Here is an 18,693-nt window from a genome sequence, read left to right on the forward strand (position 1 = left end):
CACTTGCGAGCGGACAGCCGCTCGCGAGTGGGTCTGAATCAGGCCCAAAGGTTTCACTTTCTCAGTCATGCTAAAAATATTCCGTATTTCGGAATATTTGGATATGGGAGACTCAACCTGTATAGCATTGTTTATTATTCATGTCCTGCATTGTATTGTGTTGTACTGTAAGTCACTGGTTACTTATTTGTCTATGTACTTTGTAAGGCGCTGCGGAAGACTTGTGGCACCATATAAATAAATGATGATAATAATAACAATAATAATAAAATATTCAGAAAAATAAGCTATTCGAGGAGATTCAATTGTTAGCGCCAGCGTCTGTCAGTGCTAGGCATCCAAAGAAGGAATTCAATTGTTGCTGCGTTCGGGCGCGATAGCCTCTGGTGCTAGGATTTCTGCTCGCCTCCTCCTGAGAAGAAAAGCAGAAATGTGCGCTAAGTCCTGGTTTTAGCCTCCCAAACTGCTGTTTGGGTGCCCTAATTAGGACTTTGGACGGAATTAGCCATTTTACACAGTCATATTAGGTGCGACAAGCGCAAAACTAAATGGGCACAAAAACAATTGAATTGCAACATGAGGCGCCCATTAATTAGAGTGCCTTAAAAAAACAACTGAATCACCCCTAGAATATTATAACCATATTTGATTTAACCATATAAAAATGCAAAACTAAATCACACTAATAAAGTATATCTAGTAGTATTATTCTGGCACTTAGGTGACACATGGGATGACACTACACAGCACATTAATGCACAATATTTGTGAGAAGAGAGAAGGGGATAGAAACAAATTTAAAACTGTACTACTAATAAAATGTTACGAAGGTTCCCAATCCCTGTAGGGGCTGCAACATGCCGTGATTTTACCTGCAGGTTCTGTAATATAGTGGGAAATGTATCAAGCAGTAAATAGAGTTGATCAGTGCAGAAGTTGCTCATAGCAACCAATCAGCTTCGAGGTAGCACTTATTAAGCACATTCTATAAAATGATAGGTAGAAGCAGATTGGTTACTATGGGGCAATTTCTCCACTCTTGACACTGCTTAATACATCTCTCCCCAAGAACCAGAAAAACAGATTAGATAACCAACTTTAAATGGTGGAGTGAGAAAGATGATGTTTGGGAGTCACAATCACAAGCCACAGGTTTATCTTGGAGATTCTTAGGAATTCATTCCTTAATATTTGCATGAGACAAATAAAAAGGGAAAATTTGGAAAATATAGGGTTATAATACCTTTAAGAAAAAGAGCGAAAAAAAAAAAAAGTAAAATTATGAAGCCTTGTCAATGCCTGCACAAAGTACACATAATTTATTGACAAAGATGGAAACAGAGCTGGCGGTGCTTTTATCCAGCGTTTAGAAGGCAGATGGTGCTTCAATCTGTCTTGCAGATCCTATGTCACAGAGCAGGGAGGAACCGGGCGCCTCTCAAGCTGTACACTGGAGAGGCCACAGAAAGAGAAGACCCTCCGGTTACGTACGCCAAAGATCAAACTGGGGTGAAATAGAATATATTTCCTGTCACCAGCAAGATAAAACACTGGGCTATTTAAAAAGGTACCAGGAATTGTTCTGTAGTCATAACAATAAATTAGGATCATAACTATACTATGTCATTAGCAGGTTTTTATAGCTCAAGAACAAGGACTGGAAAATCTTCGTACAAAATGTACGCAGTCCTCAGATATCTATTGCGCAGATCTGATAAGCGCACAAATTGTTGATTTGAGGACAAAAAAAATGTATATATATATCCCCTTTAATGAGCTTAGTACAGCATTTTTTATTATATATATATATATATATATATATATATATATATAAAATATGCTATACTAAGCTCATGAAATGTACTGATGTGCAAGGTTAGCGGGACAAATACAAACTGGTTAGGTTAGTAAAAGACAAAAATAAAAATAAACAGAGCCCTGTAGACCTGGAATGAAAACAGCTCATCAGACAGACAGACGGAAACCATTTAAAGGCCAATGGTCTAAATAGCTCTTATACGTAGCTCAGTTATACAATGGGCTGCTTGTGTGAAGTGATCCCAATATCTAGGTGTGTGTTGCCTGGATCACTATAAGACGTATGAGCAAATGGGTGCGTCTATTTTATAAGGAGGAATAGAGGAACTCACGTAAAAGGTGAATCCTTTGGAAAACGCATCGTGTGCTGAAGTTAAAGAGGTTGTTATTATAGAGCAATTATTAGCCGATTCATAATTACACTGCTGCAACACAAATATCACAATCTGTCTTCTGTCCACTTTTTATCTTTAACATCCTAACACAACACATACAGTGCAGTGGTAGTTGAAAAACACGCAAATAAGCTATATATTTTAATAAGGGGCCATTTACTAACCACAACATAGGAGTATGTGCAAGACATTTAATTGTGTGCAAATGTACCCATTTAAAAATATTTCCCTACATTATCCCTTAATCGGGACAAGGGATGTGGTCACACCATGATGGGTGCATATCTAGCACAGTGGTCTACCAAGAAATTTCTGAAAGCCAGTGGCAACATGAGGCAGCCAGGGTAGTAAGAGTGGCCTACAGTGTATGTGGGGCGAGGATTGTGTGGACCGGGGGGGGCGGACCAAACACTATTACAGAAGGAAAGCGACAGCCCACCATGCATGATCCCTCCTCCATCTTACTCATTGCCCGGCAGGTTACGGGCAGGGGCTACCTCCAGTGCAGCAGGGATACTCCCTCCGACAGGGATGGCCCCACTTGGTGAACACCTCTTTTGCCTATGGCTCCCCCTGCTGGCCAGAGTACTCTGCAAGCTGGGCCGACCCTGGGTGGCCTAAGAAAAAATGCCATACGGAAAGCCCATCAAAAAAGTCCCTGGGGAGAACACTGTAACATTTGAGAAGCATTAGGCTGCCCCTCAGCTCCCTGCCTGAAAACTACAAACACCCAAAGCAACAGTGACTGGGACCTCCCGTCCGACTTTGCCACCATGTTACTGCACTCTAGTAGGAATGCAGAACAGAGCCCACAAATTAGGACTGTTCTTTTGGAAGGTATGATTTACCCGCTTTCAGGATATGCCTCTGATAAGATTATATACAGACAAAAGTAACTCCCCTTCCAAATTCCTGTCTGCTATCAGTTTTGGACATCATAATGATCTACAATTTTTACTTTTTCTCCTAAAAGGCGGCTCGCCGATGTTAATCTCTTAAACAAGTTACAGTAGCTATCAACACGCAATGAATGCAACATTGAATTAAAAAAACGATAAAAAAAATAAAAAAAACACACCACTACTGAAAACTAAAAATCAAAGAGTTCAATATACAGAGTGCAGGGGCCCTTTCACTTAAAACAATTAAATTGTGGTTTGGAAAGTATTGTTCCTATAAATTATTCAATACATTAGTAATTAATACAGTCACTATTCTAGTTGCCCTTTTTAGAAATATAGCACTAGTATTATTAGCAAATACACAAGTAAATGTTTCAGCCACAAATGTTTGAAATATGAGCAAATGTGGGATATCCATCCAAGGCACACTAGTGTTCCTGTCAATAAACCTTCAGCAGAATATCACACATAGCCTTTAGCAGCCTAAAACAGCCTATAAAAATGTACAAAGCTTATAAAGGAATCATATTTTAAACACCTTATAGGTGTATTTTAATGTGGTAATTCTGAAAAAATGCATTAACGAAAAAAATTACCGTTTCCTATTGTATTGCCTTGTTAGTTCTGTGCCGCAGTAAATGTAGGTACATCATATACAAACTGTGATTTCGATATAGTTCTAATACATTAGCTACTAGTTCTGTCTGGCTGTAATTTTTTTATATACTGGGGTATATTTACTAAGGTGCAGGTTTTTAGAAGTGGTTTTGTTGCCCATAGCAACCAATCAGATTCTACTTAAGATTTATCTAGCACCTTCTAGAAGGTAATAGCTAGAATCTGATTGGTTACTATGGGCAACAAAACCACTTCTAAAAACCTGCACCTTAGTAAATATACCCCACTATATTAAGGAAAAAGAAGCATAACTTTAGGGCTCAGTCATCCCTATCCGAAAAAGCTAATCCCATCCCAAAAGCTAACGCGCTTTTCAGCCCCTACCAAATGCCCGAAAGGCAGATTAGAATGAGTTTTGAACTTTTTTTTTTTTTTTTTTTTAAATATAGAATTCATCCCATAGTAGTTTTAATTAAGCAGAGATGAGTGTTTCGGTTCTACTTGGTTATTTTCACCAAATTAGCGCAACGTCTGATTTTATAAGCTATCCAAAACACGAGAGCCGAATACCAACAAAATGACGTTTTTCAGATCCGAACATAACAGAGTAGCACCGAAATGCTCATCTCTAGTTTTAAAGGATTTTTACCCATTAAATACAAACAAACAACAAAAAATCAATAGATCTGATGTTGGATTACTCAAGAATACTTGGCCTCATTCAGTTGTCCGCTATTCCGATGTTTAAGGAGTTGAGCGATTATCAGTAAAACGCGCATGTGCCTGAGCTGCACTTTACATGCGTCAAGGACCATTACTGTAGTCGCTCACATCAACTATTCTCAGTGTGACTGACAGTCAGAGAGCATTTGGGGACGTAACGGGGAGTGGCGGTAAACAACGCAGGTGTGTCACGTCCGTTTCGGGGGCATGGCACACCCTGCGACTGCGAACCCATACACAGGCTCCTGCATCTCAATTCCCACGGCGACACTGCAGGACCATAGACTCACTCAGGACTGCAACAATTGAAAGATCTGCGACCAAAGCTGCGTCTTTGCGGTTGCGACATTTGCATATTTTAGCATAGCAGCTGCGTACGCATTTGCAGCTGCAGCGACTTTAGCGTATAAATCTCGTTCAGACCCACTGATACAAAAAATGGTAAGCACTCCACTAGCTCTCCCGTCTGAGTCAGGGGATAAGTCCAAACTCTGTAGCGTTATTACAGTAGCCCACAGATGCTAGGGGCAGGAGCTGCTGCTTTGCAAAGGGCATTGGCAGCGCTTCTGCCCCTTTATAGAAGCTCCTTAATGATCTGCTTCTAGGGACGGTGATAATGGAAGTGTCAAGGATGGGAGTGTGGAAATGGTGAAGTGGAACTGGTGAAGCAGCCTCAGAGACTGGAGGTTCTAGATGAGGATATACCAGGGCAGGCAGTCCAGTATAGCATCCCTTGGAAGAATTGCAGCATGAGTGGGACAGCTTGGAGGTAGAGAGGGGGGATAGAGTAGGCCGAGCTACAGGTGACAACCGCTGCTAAAGTGAGGGTGGAGGAGAGGGTCAATGCAGATTTAATAGAGCTTACAGCTTATCAATCAGTATACACATGTGTTCTGCTGGTACACAGGACTTGTTATTTTTGGTTCAATAATGCAGTATATAGTATGTATATCTGCATTTGGATAACATACATATTTGGTGAGATTTACAACATTTGTCTTAAAGTGGTTAATTGTAATATAGAGGAGATTGGGTGTGTAGAGTATTCATGTAAGGGAGTGGAGGTTGTATGAGTCTTGTGTTCTGCTTTCATGCCCAAATTAGAGTACAATTATAGTTTGGAATATAAACATGCTGGTGTTGACAGTCTGTATATGAATGATGTGCAGATTTGTTTTTGTAGTAGTAAGGAGTCCTACATGTGTGAAGCTTTTATTTTCACTTTTTACATAGAGGTGTATTTAGGGGCCTAGGGGCCTGATTCAGAGCCGCTCGCAAAAAGCGTGTGCTCGCTCTGGATAAGGGCGTGTTTTTTTGTGGCCTCTTGGCCGCTCGCATAGCTGTGGGTTACCCTTGAGGAAGGATCTCGTTGTCGCAAGCCCCAGTGGAATTCCTGCACTATTAGAGCAGGAAGTCCACCTACTGACATCACTATAGATGTCAGTAGGGCCGCCCCCAAACGGCAGGCGTTCCTGCAGGAACACCTCCGTTTGCTCAGTCACCCCCCCGCCACGCCTACAAAATGGGGCAAGCTGTCGATCAACATCGACAGCCGCCCCTTTTGTAGTGAGTCCCGGAGCGAGTGCTTTTTGCGCTCGCTCCGGGGCTCGTGCATGCGCACTGGGCCACCATTGACCCGCTTGTGAGGGTCCTGGGCCTGCAAACAGAGTTATTTATATGTAATATGTAGTTATTTATATGTAATATGCGAGTCTATAGGTGTGGATAATGTATTTATTTACCTGACTTTGATGTGGCATGGATACATCATGCATTATAAATGTTGTGGGGGGAAAGTAGATTTTAACACACAGACATGCACATAGACACACACACACACACACACACGTGTACATAGACACACACACGCTCACTCATTCCTCTTTGGAAGAAAACTATTAAGGTGTCATTTTAAACAGCAAAAAAATAAATGAATACCAGAAAATGGCTGCCTCCACACCATGCAAGGTACTGCTACAAGATGAAGCACAGACTGCTGTCACAGAAGGAGCATTTAGATGAAAATCAAGAAACGGATGGATTTGTAAACACTTCAAATGATGTCAGCATGTTACTGAAATTTATTTTTGTTTTCAGTAAAAAGATGGTAAATTCCACTTGGTCAGTAAACATTTCACTATGCTACAGAAAGTAAACATTACACCAGGCTACAAAGAGCAGAGCTCCTCAGTGCTATGCAGGCCATGCTGACAGGCTCTATTTATACACTACTAGTCACACCAAAAATAAAACCAGAGTCATCTTCAAAGGAAACCGTTGAGCTGGAATAAACAACGACTATTTATGTTGTCATAAGAAGGCACCGAGGCAGATGATCACTGAAGTGACCGTATTGTTGACATAATGATGACTAAATGACTCCACTGGCTGTCCTGGGTTAGTCAGGCACCAAACACCATATGTTTTATACAAATATTTAGGTGCTTTTTCTTGGGATAATCCCTGTTTCTGTCTACAAAACAAAGGTACAGTATAGAGAGATGAGGGATAATATGCTGGTGGTACACATGAGAATTTTCCCTGGCAATTAGACCACATTAGATCAACTTGCTACCAAGCTAGTGTGGGTGCTTCATGCCTTGGTTGAGAGAGAATACCAATCAGCTCCTCACGGACAGCTCCTAAACAAAGCCTGTAAAATGGCAGCTAAATGCTAATTGCTTGGTAATTTATCTCTCTCCAAGCTTTGATACATCTCCCCCTTGGTGACAGGCTGCAATCTCGTGAAAATGACAAAAGGAATCCAGCATTGTATACAGGCAAAAATTAAACTAGAACGCAGACAGGCAGTAACACTATACAGTTAGCGAAAAACACTGGGAGGTTCCTCCAAGGGACAAAGGGCCTGATTAGTTACAGATCGCAACTGCAACAGCATAAGCAGATTGCAATAGCGATCTGTAATGAATCAGGCTCAAACTGCGGAGATGCCAGAGTTATATTTGTGTGGTCTTAGAGACTGTTCTGCATTCCAAAATTCCATTGAAATTTAAATAGCAAAAAACAAGACAGAGCTATACGTCTGCTGCCAAGAAGTAGTCATGTGGCTTTATTAACTGTATAACACAGATCACCTTTCATTTTATCTCCTGAGAAATGAGTGACAGCAGGGAGAACTGTGAGCAATTGGTGCATTTATTGTAGGACATTGTAGAGAACAGGTAAAAGTGATCACCAAATGTCTCAGGTTGTGTTCCTTACCCTGGTGTGCTGCTCATGCCTTCTCCTTTGCATGTAAAAAGCCACTATAATAATTTTTACCTCGTAAAGGTGCATACACACCTAAAGATTTTCTGTCCAACCATCTAGTGGATTGGTTGGAATGAAAATCTGGTAAGGTATGAAAGCAAATGACAATCTGCAATTTGCTCCCAAACGCCGGAAAATGGACAAAAACTGTTGTTTGAACAAATTATTTAGATCAAACATTTAACAAACTTGTCTGACGTCCATTTTCATCTGTTTTCTGGCATTTAGGAGCAAATTGCTGATCATCAGTTACTCCCGAACGTTACCAGATTTTCATTCCAACCAATCAACTAGTTGGATGGTTGGACAGAAAATCTTTACGTGTGTAACCCAGCCTTACTGACACAATAGCATACTCTATACAATGCAGATAAATGCACGGTGTAATAGGAGATGAAGGGATAAAGCCACCTGAAGAAAGTGGTAATTAGAACAGTACTAAATGACAGAAGTATTGCTGGAGAAAATCATCTTTACGTGACAGATTCTCTGAGGTTCACAGATTGTATCTGTCCTTATAGATACTTTTATTTTATTTTTATACAACAATCTTTCCCATATTTTTAATATGACAATTGAACTTTATCAGGAGTTGAATCATTTTGGGCATAAAGGAACATCACACCTATTCCACAACCAGAGATTTACCAAAGGATTTCCAAGGTAGTACTGCAACTTCCCAAGCAGTGTATGTTTCTTTCCCTTAGACAAAATTTATATTAAATTACCAGAAAAAATACTAAAAAAATGTAAAAATTATAGGAACATTTAGCTCAATTTTTTACTACAATCTCTAAGCTGATATATTGGTTGTATTATTGTAAACAAACACTTTAAACAGTGGCATAAATATAACAACAGTAAAGTGACTACCAGTACTCAGTGTCAGTGCGCGTGATAGGCTAATAAAATCACGGTATGCCTAAAAGAGGGGATAAATGCACATCATGCAAACATAAATGTCACTGTGTAACGCTGGGTACAAACTATGCGATTCATTCAGCCGACCAACGACATATCGCTTAGTACGTCGGTCCACGTGTACAGATATGTCTGTGAACAACGTTGTTCATAGACATATCGTGTCGCCCCTGCAGTACAGCACAGATGCTGATATATATCAGTGCATCTGGCTGTGTGTACAGTCGACCCCCCGTAACACTGGCTGCAGGGACCGCAGACATTGACATCTCAACTAGGTATGCAAATGGCAATGCCCGCCCAGTTGTGATGTCAGTCCAGACATATTGGTAAGGGAGTGTTGACTTACCAATCGGCCGCTCTAACGGCGCATCCGTGGGTTAGCGAACAAGTTGGCCAGGTGTGTACCCAGCATAGGTCACTTCTGCCCTTATCTCAAATATGTTTGCTAGAAGAATAAAGCAGAACTTGAGAGGTTGAATGGTGTTCGATCTTACTAATTATGGAATTAAGGGGTCACTGTACGTATAAATAAATACTAGACACGGTTTATTTGCTTACATCAGAAAAAAATGCATTTCTCTGCAAATATATGTAATAAACATATGTTATAAAAAATAAATCATTTTATCCTTTAAATTTGCATAACCACCTAAAAAATATATTCCCAACATGCGCTGTTACCCTAGCCAGAGAGACTACAGTAGCTGAATTATAACGCAGATTTTCCCCCATAACTCCTCCATTCCTTTCACAAAAACCAATCAGGAGATTTTGGCTTGTGATTTGTCCTACCGCTGACAACCCCCTACCCCCTGCCATTTAAAGATGGTGAACTTTATTGATTTGCTTCTGTGTTACTCCAGTAGAGAGGGCATGTTAGGAAAATACTTTCATAAATGGTAGGTCAGCTTATAAGAGGCTGTACACTTCTTAATATAAGGGGGGCTGACTGAGTTGTGGGCAAAGCAAAACAATAAATAACTTTGCACCTAGGCAAAACCATGTTGCACTGCAAGTGGGACAGATGTAAAATGTGCAGAGAGATTAGATTTGGGAGGGGCGTGTCCAAACTCAAATCTAAATTGCAGTGTAATATAAAGTAGGGATGTGCAGGCTCGGTTCTACTCGGTTCCGTTTGTTTTTTTTTACCGAATCTTATTGGGTTTCAGCTGTCACTAGTTTTGGATAGCCAATAAGATTCGGTAAAAAAAAACGAACGGAACCGAGTAGAACCGAGCCTGCACATCCCTAATATAAAGCTGTCCAGCAAGTTGTGGGCTACATGCAAAAGCAGTAAGTATTTACCCTGCATGCAAAACAAAAAGAAATGTATTTTCACCCATAGTTCTACCGTAGACCTCTATGGATGTGTTTACTGTACATAAAACTATGTGAGCTAAGGACTCAGCGCACCACTGCAACGAGTTCTGAGTATAAACAAAAATAGCAGAACACGAGAGTATGTGGCCAAAAGCTATCTGTAATTAGCAGATACATATGAAGCTATTGAGTTAATCATCAGCTTTTGAATAAGAAATTACAAGAGCTGCCATCATTTATAAATCATAATCGCAGCCATCATCTTCATTCACACATCACGGACAAGATCTGTATTACAGCTTTGATTGGGTAAATCATTAAAACTACCACAGTCAAGAGAGTGTATTTAAGAGAAAACAACATATAGTCATTTTTCTGCATTCTAAACATATTTAATGCCCATCTCTCTATTCAATACAGTACCATGTATTAAACAATCAAAATGCTGATTCAACTAGTAAATGCACAACAAACTAATGGTAGTACACACTAAACAGATATATCTGCAGATGATGGGTGTTCATACACACTGAACAACCATCATCTGTGTGTTGGAGGGGGGGTGGGTCCTGCTGGGCAGGTGCGCATCACGCCCCCCTGGTAAATTGCACAGAACGCCTAACATACGAAGTAAAGAAAAAAAATGATATGTACAGTGAAATAACTGCTGAGTAGCATGTAACATGAACAGCTGGCTTCATGTGTCACTACAGATGACCAAAAGACTAATAATTAAAGACGGACAAGAAGATGCTTTCTAGAAACAGTTGTTTGGCTTCGCAAGAACAGAGACGCCAGCGAGCCTTGCGCAAAGCATCAAATATCTCCAGCCTCAAAGTTATGAAATTAACCCGTTCGATAACAGCACAATACAATCGCAAGTCCAAGAGTAAATCGCAAGAGAAAGCTACATGACTAAAAACTGGCATAACAAAAAAAAACAAAAAACTGTATGGTCTTCACTTGGGGCTCATTTTTTATAACAACTTTCAAAGGTATATAGCCGGAATCCCGTACCCAACCCCTTTCAATAGCTGCACATCAATGCTGAATCGCTATACCTCCCAGCTGTCTCCTATACATCACAATCAGACTCCCAACTTCTAAGTTATTTTGTTCCCTCACAGGGCAAGAGGGGACGGTTGTAATCATTTATTAAATGTCTAAAATAGCAAGTGTATGGTGGATGATACATTGGGCGGTATTCAATTGTTTTCGCGGCCCGGATCTCCTGTCTAAAGTGACGGGAGATCGCAGGGCGCTAATCAATTGTTGCTGGTTTTCGCGCTGGTCACGCCCATAGTGGTCGGGTTAAGCCACGTAAAACTGCTACCTCCGACCAAAGTGCTGGGCGCGACCGCGAAACATGCTGTTCGGACACCCAAACAGGTCACTTTTCGCCCATTTCAGCTCGCACCCACCTGGGGCTGCAAGCTGAAATGGTGCGCCAGCAGCTGATCGCGCCCGACAGGAGCAACAACTGATTAACTCCTGTCAGGTGCGTAAGGGGGCAAAACAATTGAATTCCGCCCATTGTAACAGTAAAGTAGTGTGTGTGCTTATTTTGTTGATCTTTTGACAAAACAAAAAACCCCAAAAAACTTAAATTTAACCCCAAAATATTTAACGCTAAAAAAAATCTTTACTCCCAGAATGGTAATGGGATAGATTCCCTAAATGGCACATCTGGTTCTCTAATAGTAATCATTCCACACTAGCCAGAATAACTATGTAATTACAGCCTGTGATGTCGCTGTATACGTCAGTATATCCCACAGAGCAGGAAACGAATGAGCCGGTGGCACCAATGTTTTTGATGTGTGAGAAAGCACCCAGCAATCTACTTCAGTACGTGGGATAAGTAATGGTGGCATGTGATAGCTGCCATACCTGTGGTATGAAGCAGTAGTGTTATTTTGTGTTGTTGCTGTATACCTGTGGTATGAAGCAGTAGTGTTATTTTGTGTTGTTGCTGTATACCTGTGGTATGAAGCAGTAGTGTTATTTTGTGTTGTTGCTGTATACCTGTGGTATGAAGCAGTAGTGTTATTTTGTGTTGTTGCTGTATACCTGTGGTATGAAGCAGTAGTGTTATTTTGTGTTGTTGCTGTATACCTGTGGTATGAAGCAGTAGTGTTATTTTGTGTTGTTGCTGTATACCTGTGGTAGGAGGTCGATGTGAATGATATACATATATTTTTGTTACCATTTCTACTCCATTGACCAACAGCAGTGATGGCATTTCTTTGGGATATCCTTATTACATCTATTTAGGACTTATTTAGCCTAAAGAGACCCATATGTCTACAGCCCCGATTCCCCGTTAAGCCAATTTGAGCTGATCCGTGGCCATACATCGGTGGATTGGGGAAATTCAACAAGAATAAAATCTTTGACTCAACGATTTCCACCATTTTCAGATCGGGATCGGGGAATCAACATTTTTCAACCATTATCCAGATTACCTGACCTGCCGTCAACAGAACGGGGAGTTGCAGCAATCAGTCGCAGATGTATTTACCCCATTAGAGTAGAAAGCCTCTTAAACAGTGGAGAAGTGGACAAGTTGCCGATAGCAACCAATCTGCTTCTAGCTAGTGATTACCAAGTACATTCTATAAAATGATAGTTAGAAGCTGATTGGTTGCTAAAAGCAACTTCACTCTTTAGACGCTATGATACATCTCTACCCCATAGCTTTATTTTGCAGATAAGATACAAGACAGGGAGGGCAGGTTAAAGGAGTCCTACATAGGAATTAATAATATAGCTCTGTGCCTTAAAATGGGATGTAGTTATGAGACCGGCGGCCACGATGCAGCCAGTCTGAATCCCAACAAGGGATTTAAGATAGGCGTTGAAATACCGATGCCTATCTTCCCGATGCAATTGTACAAGACCTATAGCTGGTGCAGGGGATCTGTCCGAAATCAGACAGACCACTGTGCACACTTATCTCAGCACAGCCGGCAATTCCGCCTACATGACACCCTCAGAACACTCAGGGGCCCGTTTATCAACATTCACATTTGCAATAATATCTGGGTGCGATATTAGTGACCAAATATGCATTGCAGGATGCGATTATACCGCCCACATGTATTAAATATCACACACGGAGACGGGATGTAGTTATGAGACTGGTGGCCGCGGTGCCACTGGTTTCAATACTGACAGGGAAATCCCAACAAGGGACTTAAGATAGGCATCGAAATACCGAACAAGATAAGTCCGGAGAGCTCTTAGCATTAGCCGTGGAGGGGCAGGGTTAGGTTTAGGGAACGTAGCAAGGTTAGGTTTTGGGGACGGGGGGTGGTTGGGGCGAAACCAGGCACCCCTTGGGGGCAGGGTTTGGATTAGGGTGCGGTAAGGAGGGGATAGGCACTAGGGGGGAGGTTAGGGACCACTAAGGGAGGGTTAGGGGGGAGGGGGAGGGATGGGATACTTACCTGCCCTGTCGGGATCTTCTCCCTTCGGGCTACCGGCGTTAGGATATGAACTGGCAGCTATTCAGCCGCCGGGACTTCATACCCATTCCCTTAAAATAGTCAATATTTTTGCCAGAAAGTTGCTTTTATTGAAGAGCTCCGCCTATCTCCTAAAATAAAGGATAGTCCCTTGTCTGACAATGTAATAGAAACAGCTGGGCTCCAATGATTTACAAGCCTTAAGCCTGGTGCCAGCAGATATAGAAAGGCCCTCCTACACCCAACGACTGATTGCCCATTCCTGCGTTCACATGGGAAACACTGATCCGCCCATCGGAAATGCCAACTGGCGGCCATCGATGTTCCGCGATCCCTCGGAGGATCTGTGAAATTATACATGTTAAATTTCACTGATTTGCAAATCATATTTTGATGGTGATCGGCAAATCTATGAAATCCAACATGTTGGATTTCACGATCCTCCAACCCGGCATCTCAGGATCGCGACAATCCGTTGCTGGTGTATGGGCGCCTTAAGTCAGTGTTGTCAATTATTATGGGTGTCAATCAACAAACATATTGTGCATACTCTACTTCTCATGGGGGGTAATGAGACGTCAGGTGATAGATCATGGAGCTAGCAAACAAAAGCAGCTTCCTAGCCAATGAACACCCATTTCCAAAACATTTAAGCTGCAAAGTGTAGTATTTCCTAATGCACATCGGCATTAGAAAATCTGCAGGACCTAGAACTGAAATGTATTTTATTATTTTGTTGATTCTTGGAAAAACAAACACCTACTTCTATTAACGGAAGATGTTTGTTGACGGATGCCATGAAGCCCTTCGAAGCACAACCCCAATACTACTCTGGCGCTGTGTGACTGCTGTCATCCATAACATCACTTGTGACCAGGGCAACATTTGCAAATACATTTATAGAGCTAAAACAACAACAGCAGCAAACATCAATGGTAACCAAAGGGCATATGGTACAGATTGAAAAGGACCAGTGAGTTATAAACAGTACAGGTGACTATTGTTGCTACACTAGATAATCCGAGCAAACAGCAGCACCTGATAACTGCACATCAAAGAGACTATTTGAACATCAATCTGTAAACAACATGGATTCTTAGGCACAGATAGGTTACCAATTTGTGTTTTAACCCTTCCATTCACGTATAAACTCAAAACACCAGGCTATGGATATGTGCATATTATTTAATCATTTAAGTTGTAGCATATTCCTCCAATCAGGGAAATAATAGCAGCTATGCAAGGGATCCATTCGTGTTCATACCACAAGAAAGAACATTTTCATTTCACAAACACTTCTTTGTCAAATCTTAATTAGCCTCTTACAAAAAATAAAAACAAAATTCAATAACTAAAAGGCAAAACCAAGGAACAGAAACATTCACGTTACGGGAGCTGCAGTAATAGAATACAAGCATTAACAGTAGTGAAGTGTAGATACCTGCGTGCTTCTGCGCAGTGGATGTAAGTTAGGTCCTGTAAGTGCTGCTAATTTCACTGTGACATTTGTACCTTGCTTCATGCATTTATCAATAGGGGTGTTTTAATGTTATGTATATTTTTGTGTGGTTTCTTTGTTGTGTTTTTTCTTTTATGCTAAATTAATTATTTATTTATGTAAAAAAAAAAAAAAAAAAAACCACCGCGATTAAAAAAACAGAAGTACAATAGAGACAACTTCTGTTTCTGGAACAGCCACATAACACAGACAGTGCACCATTGTTACCTTCTGAAAGCAAGAAATCATGGTGTATATATACACAATACTGCTTATATATGGCATAATGACCTCCCTACGGTAGATAATAGGGATATCAGTAGTCACTGAGGAGTTGTGATCATATTAAATAATAAGGCTGTAGGCCGAGCACTTTTATACAGGACACAGAAATCCAAGGGGACGTTAAATATCTTTAATAATTCATAATGAATACTGAAAAGATACAAGAGCTCATGATATTAGTTACATAAACTAATAGCACTTGCTTTATATAAGGATTATATGACACCTGGAATATCCTTCATATACATGTTACTAATCTATACCTTGCCGATAACAGGCAATTATGTTGGATTTCCATAAAAACAATAGACACACACGGCCAGCAGAAATTCCCAATAAATAATAAATGAACCCCTTACTGTCAGTACAGCGATCACATACATCCCAAATGCAAAACAAAACCATTTTCAGTCTCTACGACCAAGATTTATGACATTGATCACTTTAGGAAACACAACATGATCTTATCTGATCATGCTCTTATCTCATAATACTAATTACCCAAAAAGGAGCAAAGAAATAAAAACCCTGTGTTCTGGATTTCCTGCCCAGAATCACCTAAAACATCTCAACCCCTTAAACTCTATGCTGGAAATTAATTGCCAGAAGTTGACGCCTGGCGATTAAATTGCAACATTTGTGCGATTAAAGGAGATCATCATAACACAAAGCTATTAAAGATTGGTTATGTAGTACACAGGAAACAATGAGTTCCGAAGCGTGCAATCTCTGTTACTAGATTAATCTCATTAGATCACGCGACTAACAATCACCCATGAAGCCAACATCATCTACCAATATTTGAAAAGACATTCAACAGTCTTTTTATTATATAAAACAATATCTGAATGTCAGCTACACAAAGGGGGGCCAACATACCCAAATATAAAGTCTCCTGACTAATCCAGCATCATCATTATATATACATATTAGTCCTGTTGTCATGAATCTGGTGAAGCTCTAACCAGCACACTATAAACACATACAGAATACCCTAGAGCAGGAAATACCACCATAAAAGCAGTGACAGAAAGGTAATAAAGCACAGGTCTGCACCTCACATGCCAGCCTCATTAAGAAGCAGCTTCAGTTGAGAGCATTATTTAAAATGTGTACAGAACACACCCCTGCTTCACAGGGAGGGGACTAAATGGAGTTGTTTTCCTTTTCTATAGATTCATAACTAAAGGTAATTGGATTTTTACCATGAAGACATAGTTACAAGATGACAATAAATATACAAATATTTATAGAGGGATGACAAAGAAGGCGTGTGGCAGTGGGCACATACACATTGCAATTTTACATCACTTTACAGGAAAGTGAAAATAGATTAGTGTAGGAAATGCAGGGACTATGAATGATGAAGAAAACACACACACACACACACACATATATATATTTATAATATATTATATTTATATAGGTTGCTAATGTGAAGTCATTATTTTGTGCAAAGATGGGGCATGCAAGGGATCCATTAGCACAAGTGACAGCAGATGACAGGCAGGAGAGAGCTGAGCCCAGGCTAATCTGGCTGTATTATTATTATGATCACCCACCTTGCTTTGGATGCACAAGCGCCTCTTCTCTCTGAACTTGAGCGATGATACAGCTGCTTTCCATCTAACACTTGCACGGATCCAGTGCTGTTCTCTCGTCTCTCCCAGGTCTGATCTGCAGCTCTCCGCCCCGCTGGTGGCAAATCCCCGATTCTCCCCCTCTCACTGTTGCTGCAATCCTCTTCCCTGTAATCTCCTACGGAGATGCCGCTTGCAACCGAAAATAGGAATAGAATAAATACATATACATACATGCATGCATAGGCAGGTCCCAGCCCAAATCTCAGAATTGGTTCAACATGGAGAATCCAGACTGAGAGAAGCAAAACAACAGAGGAAATGGGACATCGGCTGTTTCAAGGCCCCCCCAATACTATAGATAAACAACCTCCCCGGATCGGCCTCTCCTGCACGGCCACCGTCTCCGGAGCTGCACCCGGGGGCCTCGGTTTGGCTGGCAATTAAAGTCTATGATCTTCAGAGGCGGGAAAATAAAAGATTTCGTGGAAATGAAGCTTTGTTTTCCTAGAGCAGGGCAGTGTGATCGGGGAGCCTGGAAACCGCGGCGGCTTGTGATTGGCTGGCAGGGCTGGGGGCAGTATAAAAAGGGAGGTATTCTACTATGCAGTGTTTATCCAGCTACATTCCAGTGCATGGGCTGCTGCTCTCTTATGTGTGTGCACTGTGCAGCTGCTGGGTGCATGTCAGCCACTGCAGCATACATAGACACTCACAGGCAACATTAGCGTATCTGAAGGTAGTAGGGCTATATACTTATACTATCTCCCAACACTGAGATCTTGTGTTCGATTCCCACCAAGGTCCTTTCTGTGTGGAGTTTGTATGTATGATTTCCTCCCACAAACATGCCGGAAGAGTAATTGTGTACTGTATGCATGTGGTAGGGAACATAGGATGTAAACTCCACTGGGGCAAAAGACCAATGAGCATGACCGAGTACTCTCTGTAAAGCACTATGGATTATATAAGTGTTAATAAGAAATATTGCCGGTTATATTTTGCCTGGTTATTATATATGAAGTAAAAGTGCAGTTGTGCTACTAGGTGTGAACAAAAAAGTTGTTGGTGTTTTACTGTCAAATTAACATTACTGACAAGGGCTATATTATATGTTCTATTGTGCGGGTTACTGTTTGGCTGTAACTGCATACTATTGGTTTGTTAGATTATCATTCAGTGTATGAGTATGATACAAAACGACAATTGTGCACAAGATAAGAAACAGACTGGATCATTCAGTTTTCAAACCTGTATGATCTTCCCGACCGTCGCTCAGCCAACTTCAGGCTGTGAATGGAGATCGCCTCCATACGTTGTGTAGTGTATATGATTATGGGTCAGTCACTCTGCTCTCAGTCAGCTGCTGTAATGTGTGGTGTATGGCCAGTTTTAGGAGTTCTTGAATACCAGGAAAAGCATAAAACAAAATAGGCTCTGGGTATAATTAGCTTGTGCAGCTTAAAAGGGATGTAGTTAAATGGCCGGCGGACGGGATGCCGGCCGCCGAAATACCGACACCAGCATCCCGCTGACAGAGGAAATGTAGATACCGAACACTGGAATGCCAAACGTCCGGACACTGGTAAGTACAGCTCAGTCCCCGGGGATGGGGGGGGGATTTAGGATTAGTCACCCCCGGGGGGAGGTTAGGGCTAGGCACCCCCTGGGATGGTTAGGTTATGGGGAGGGGGGTTACCGTTAGGCACCCCAAGGGGGAGGTTAGGTATAGGGTGTGGGAAGGGGGGTGTTAGGGATCACCAGGGTGAGGTTAGGGTTAGGTACTAGGAGGGGAGGTTAGGGTTAGGAACCAAACAGGGAGGTGGGGGGGAGGGGTAGGAATAGCCTACTTACCTCCCCTGTCGGGATCTTCGAGCTTCCAGGGTCGGCATT

At 41.4% G+C, this 18,693-nt stretch overlaps 1 protein-coding gene across 2 annotated transcripts in view; it reads right to left on the reverse strand.

The window, feature by feature from the left end:
* Positions 1 to 17,327, reverse strand: part of CTDSP2 (CTD small phosphatase 2) — a 40,221-nt gene extending 22,894 nt beyond the window's left edge. Inside the window, exon 1 of one of the 2 annotated variants that reach the window (XM_088465931.1) lies at positions 16,783 to 17,327. In XM_088465931.1, the coding sequence (XP_088322057.1) occupies positions 16,783 to 16,846 (64 nt within the window). In that variant the 5' untranslated portion in view covers positions 16,847 to 17,327. The remainder of the gene's footprint in view (positions 1 to 16,782) is intronic. The other variant, XM_088465930.1, reaches the window with a different exon arrangement.
* Positions 17,328 to 18,693: the final 1,366 nt, after the last annotated feature.

Source organism: Taudactylus pleione, unplaced genomic scaffold, assembly GCF_031769625.1.
Source record: "Taudactylus pleione unplaced genomic scaffold, aTauple2 ptg000065l, whole genome shotgun sequence".
Classification (NCBI taxonomy): Eukaryota; Metazoa; Chordata; class Amphibia; order Anura; family Myobatrachidae; genus Taudactylus; species Taudactylus pleione.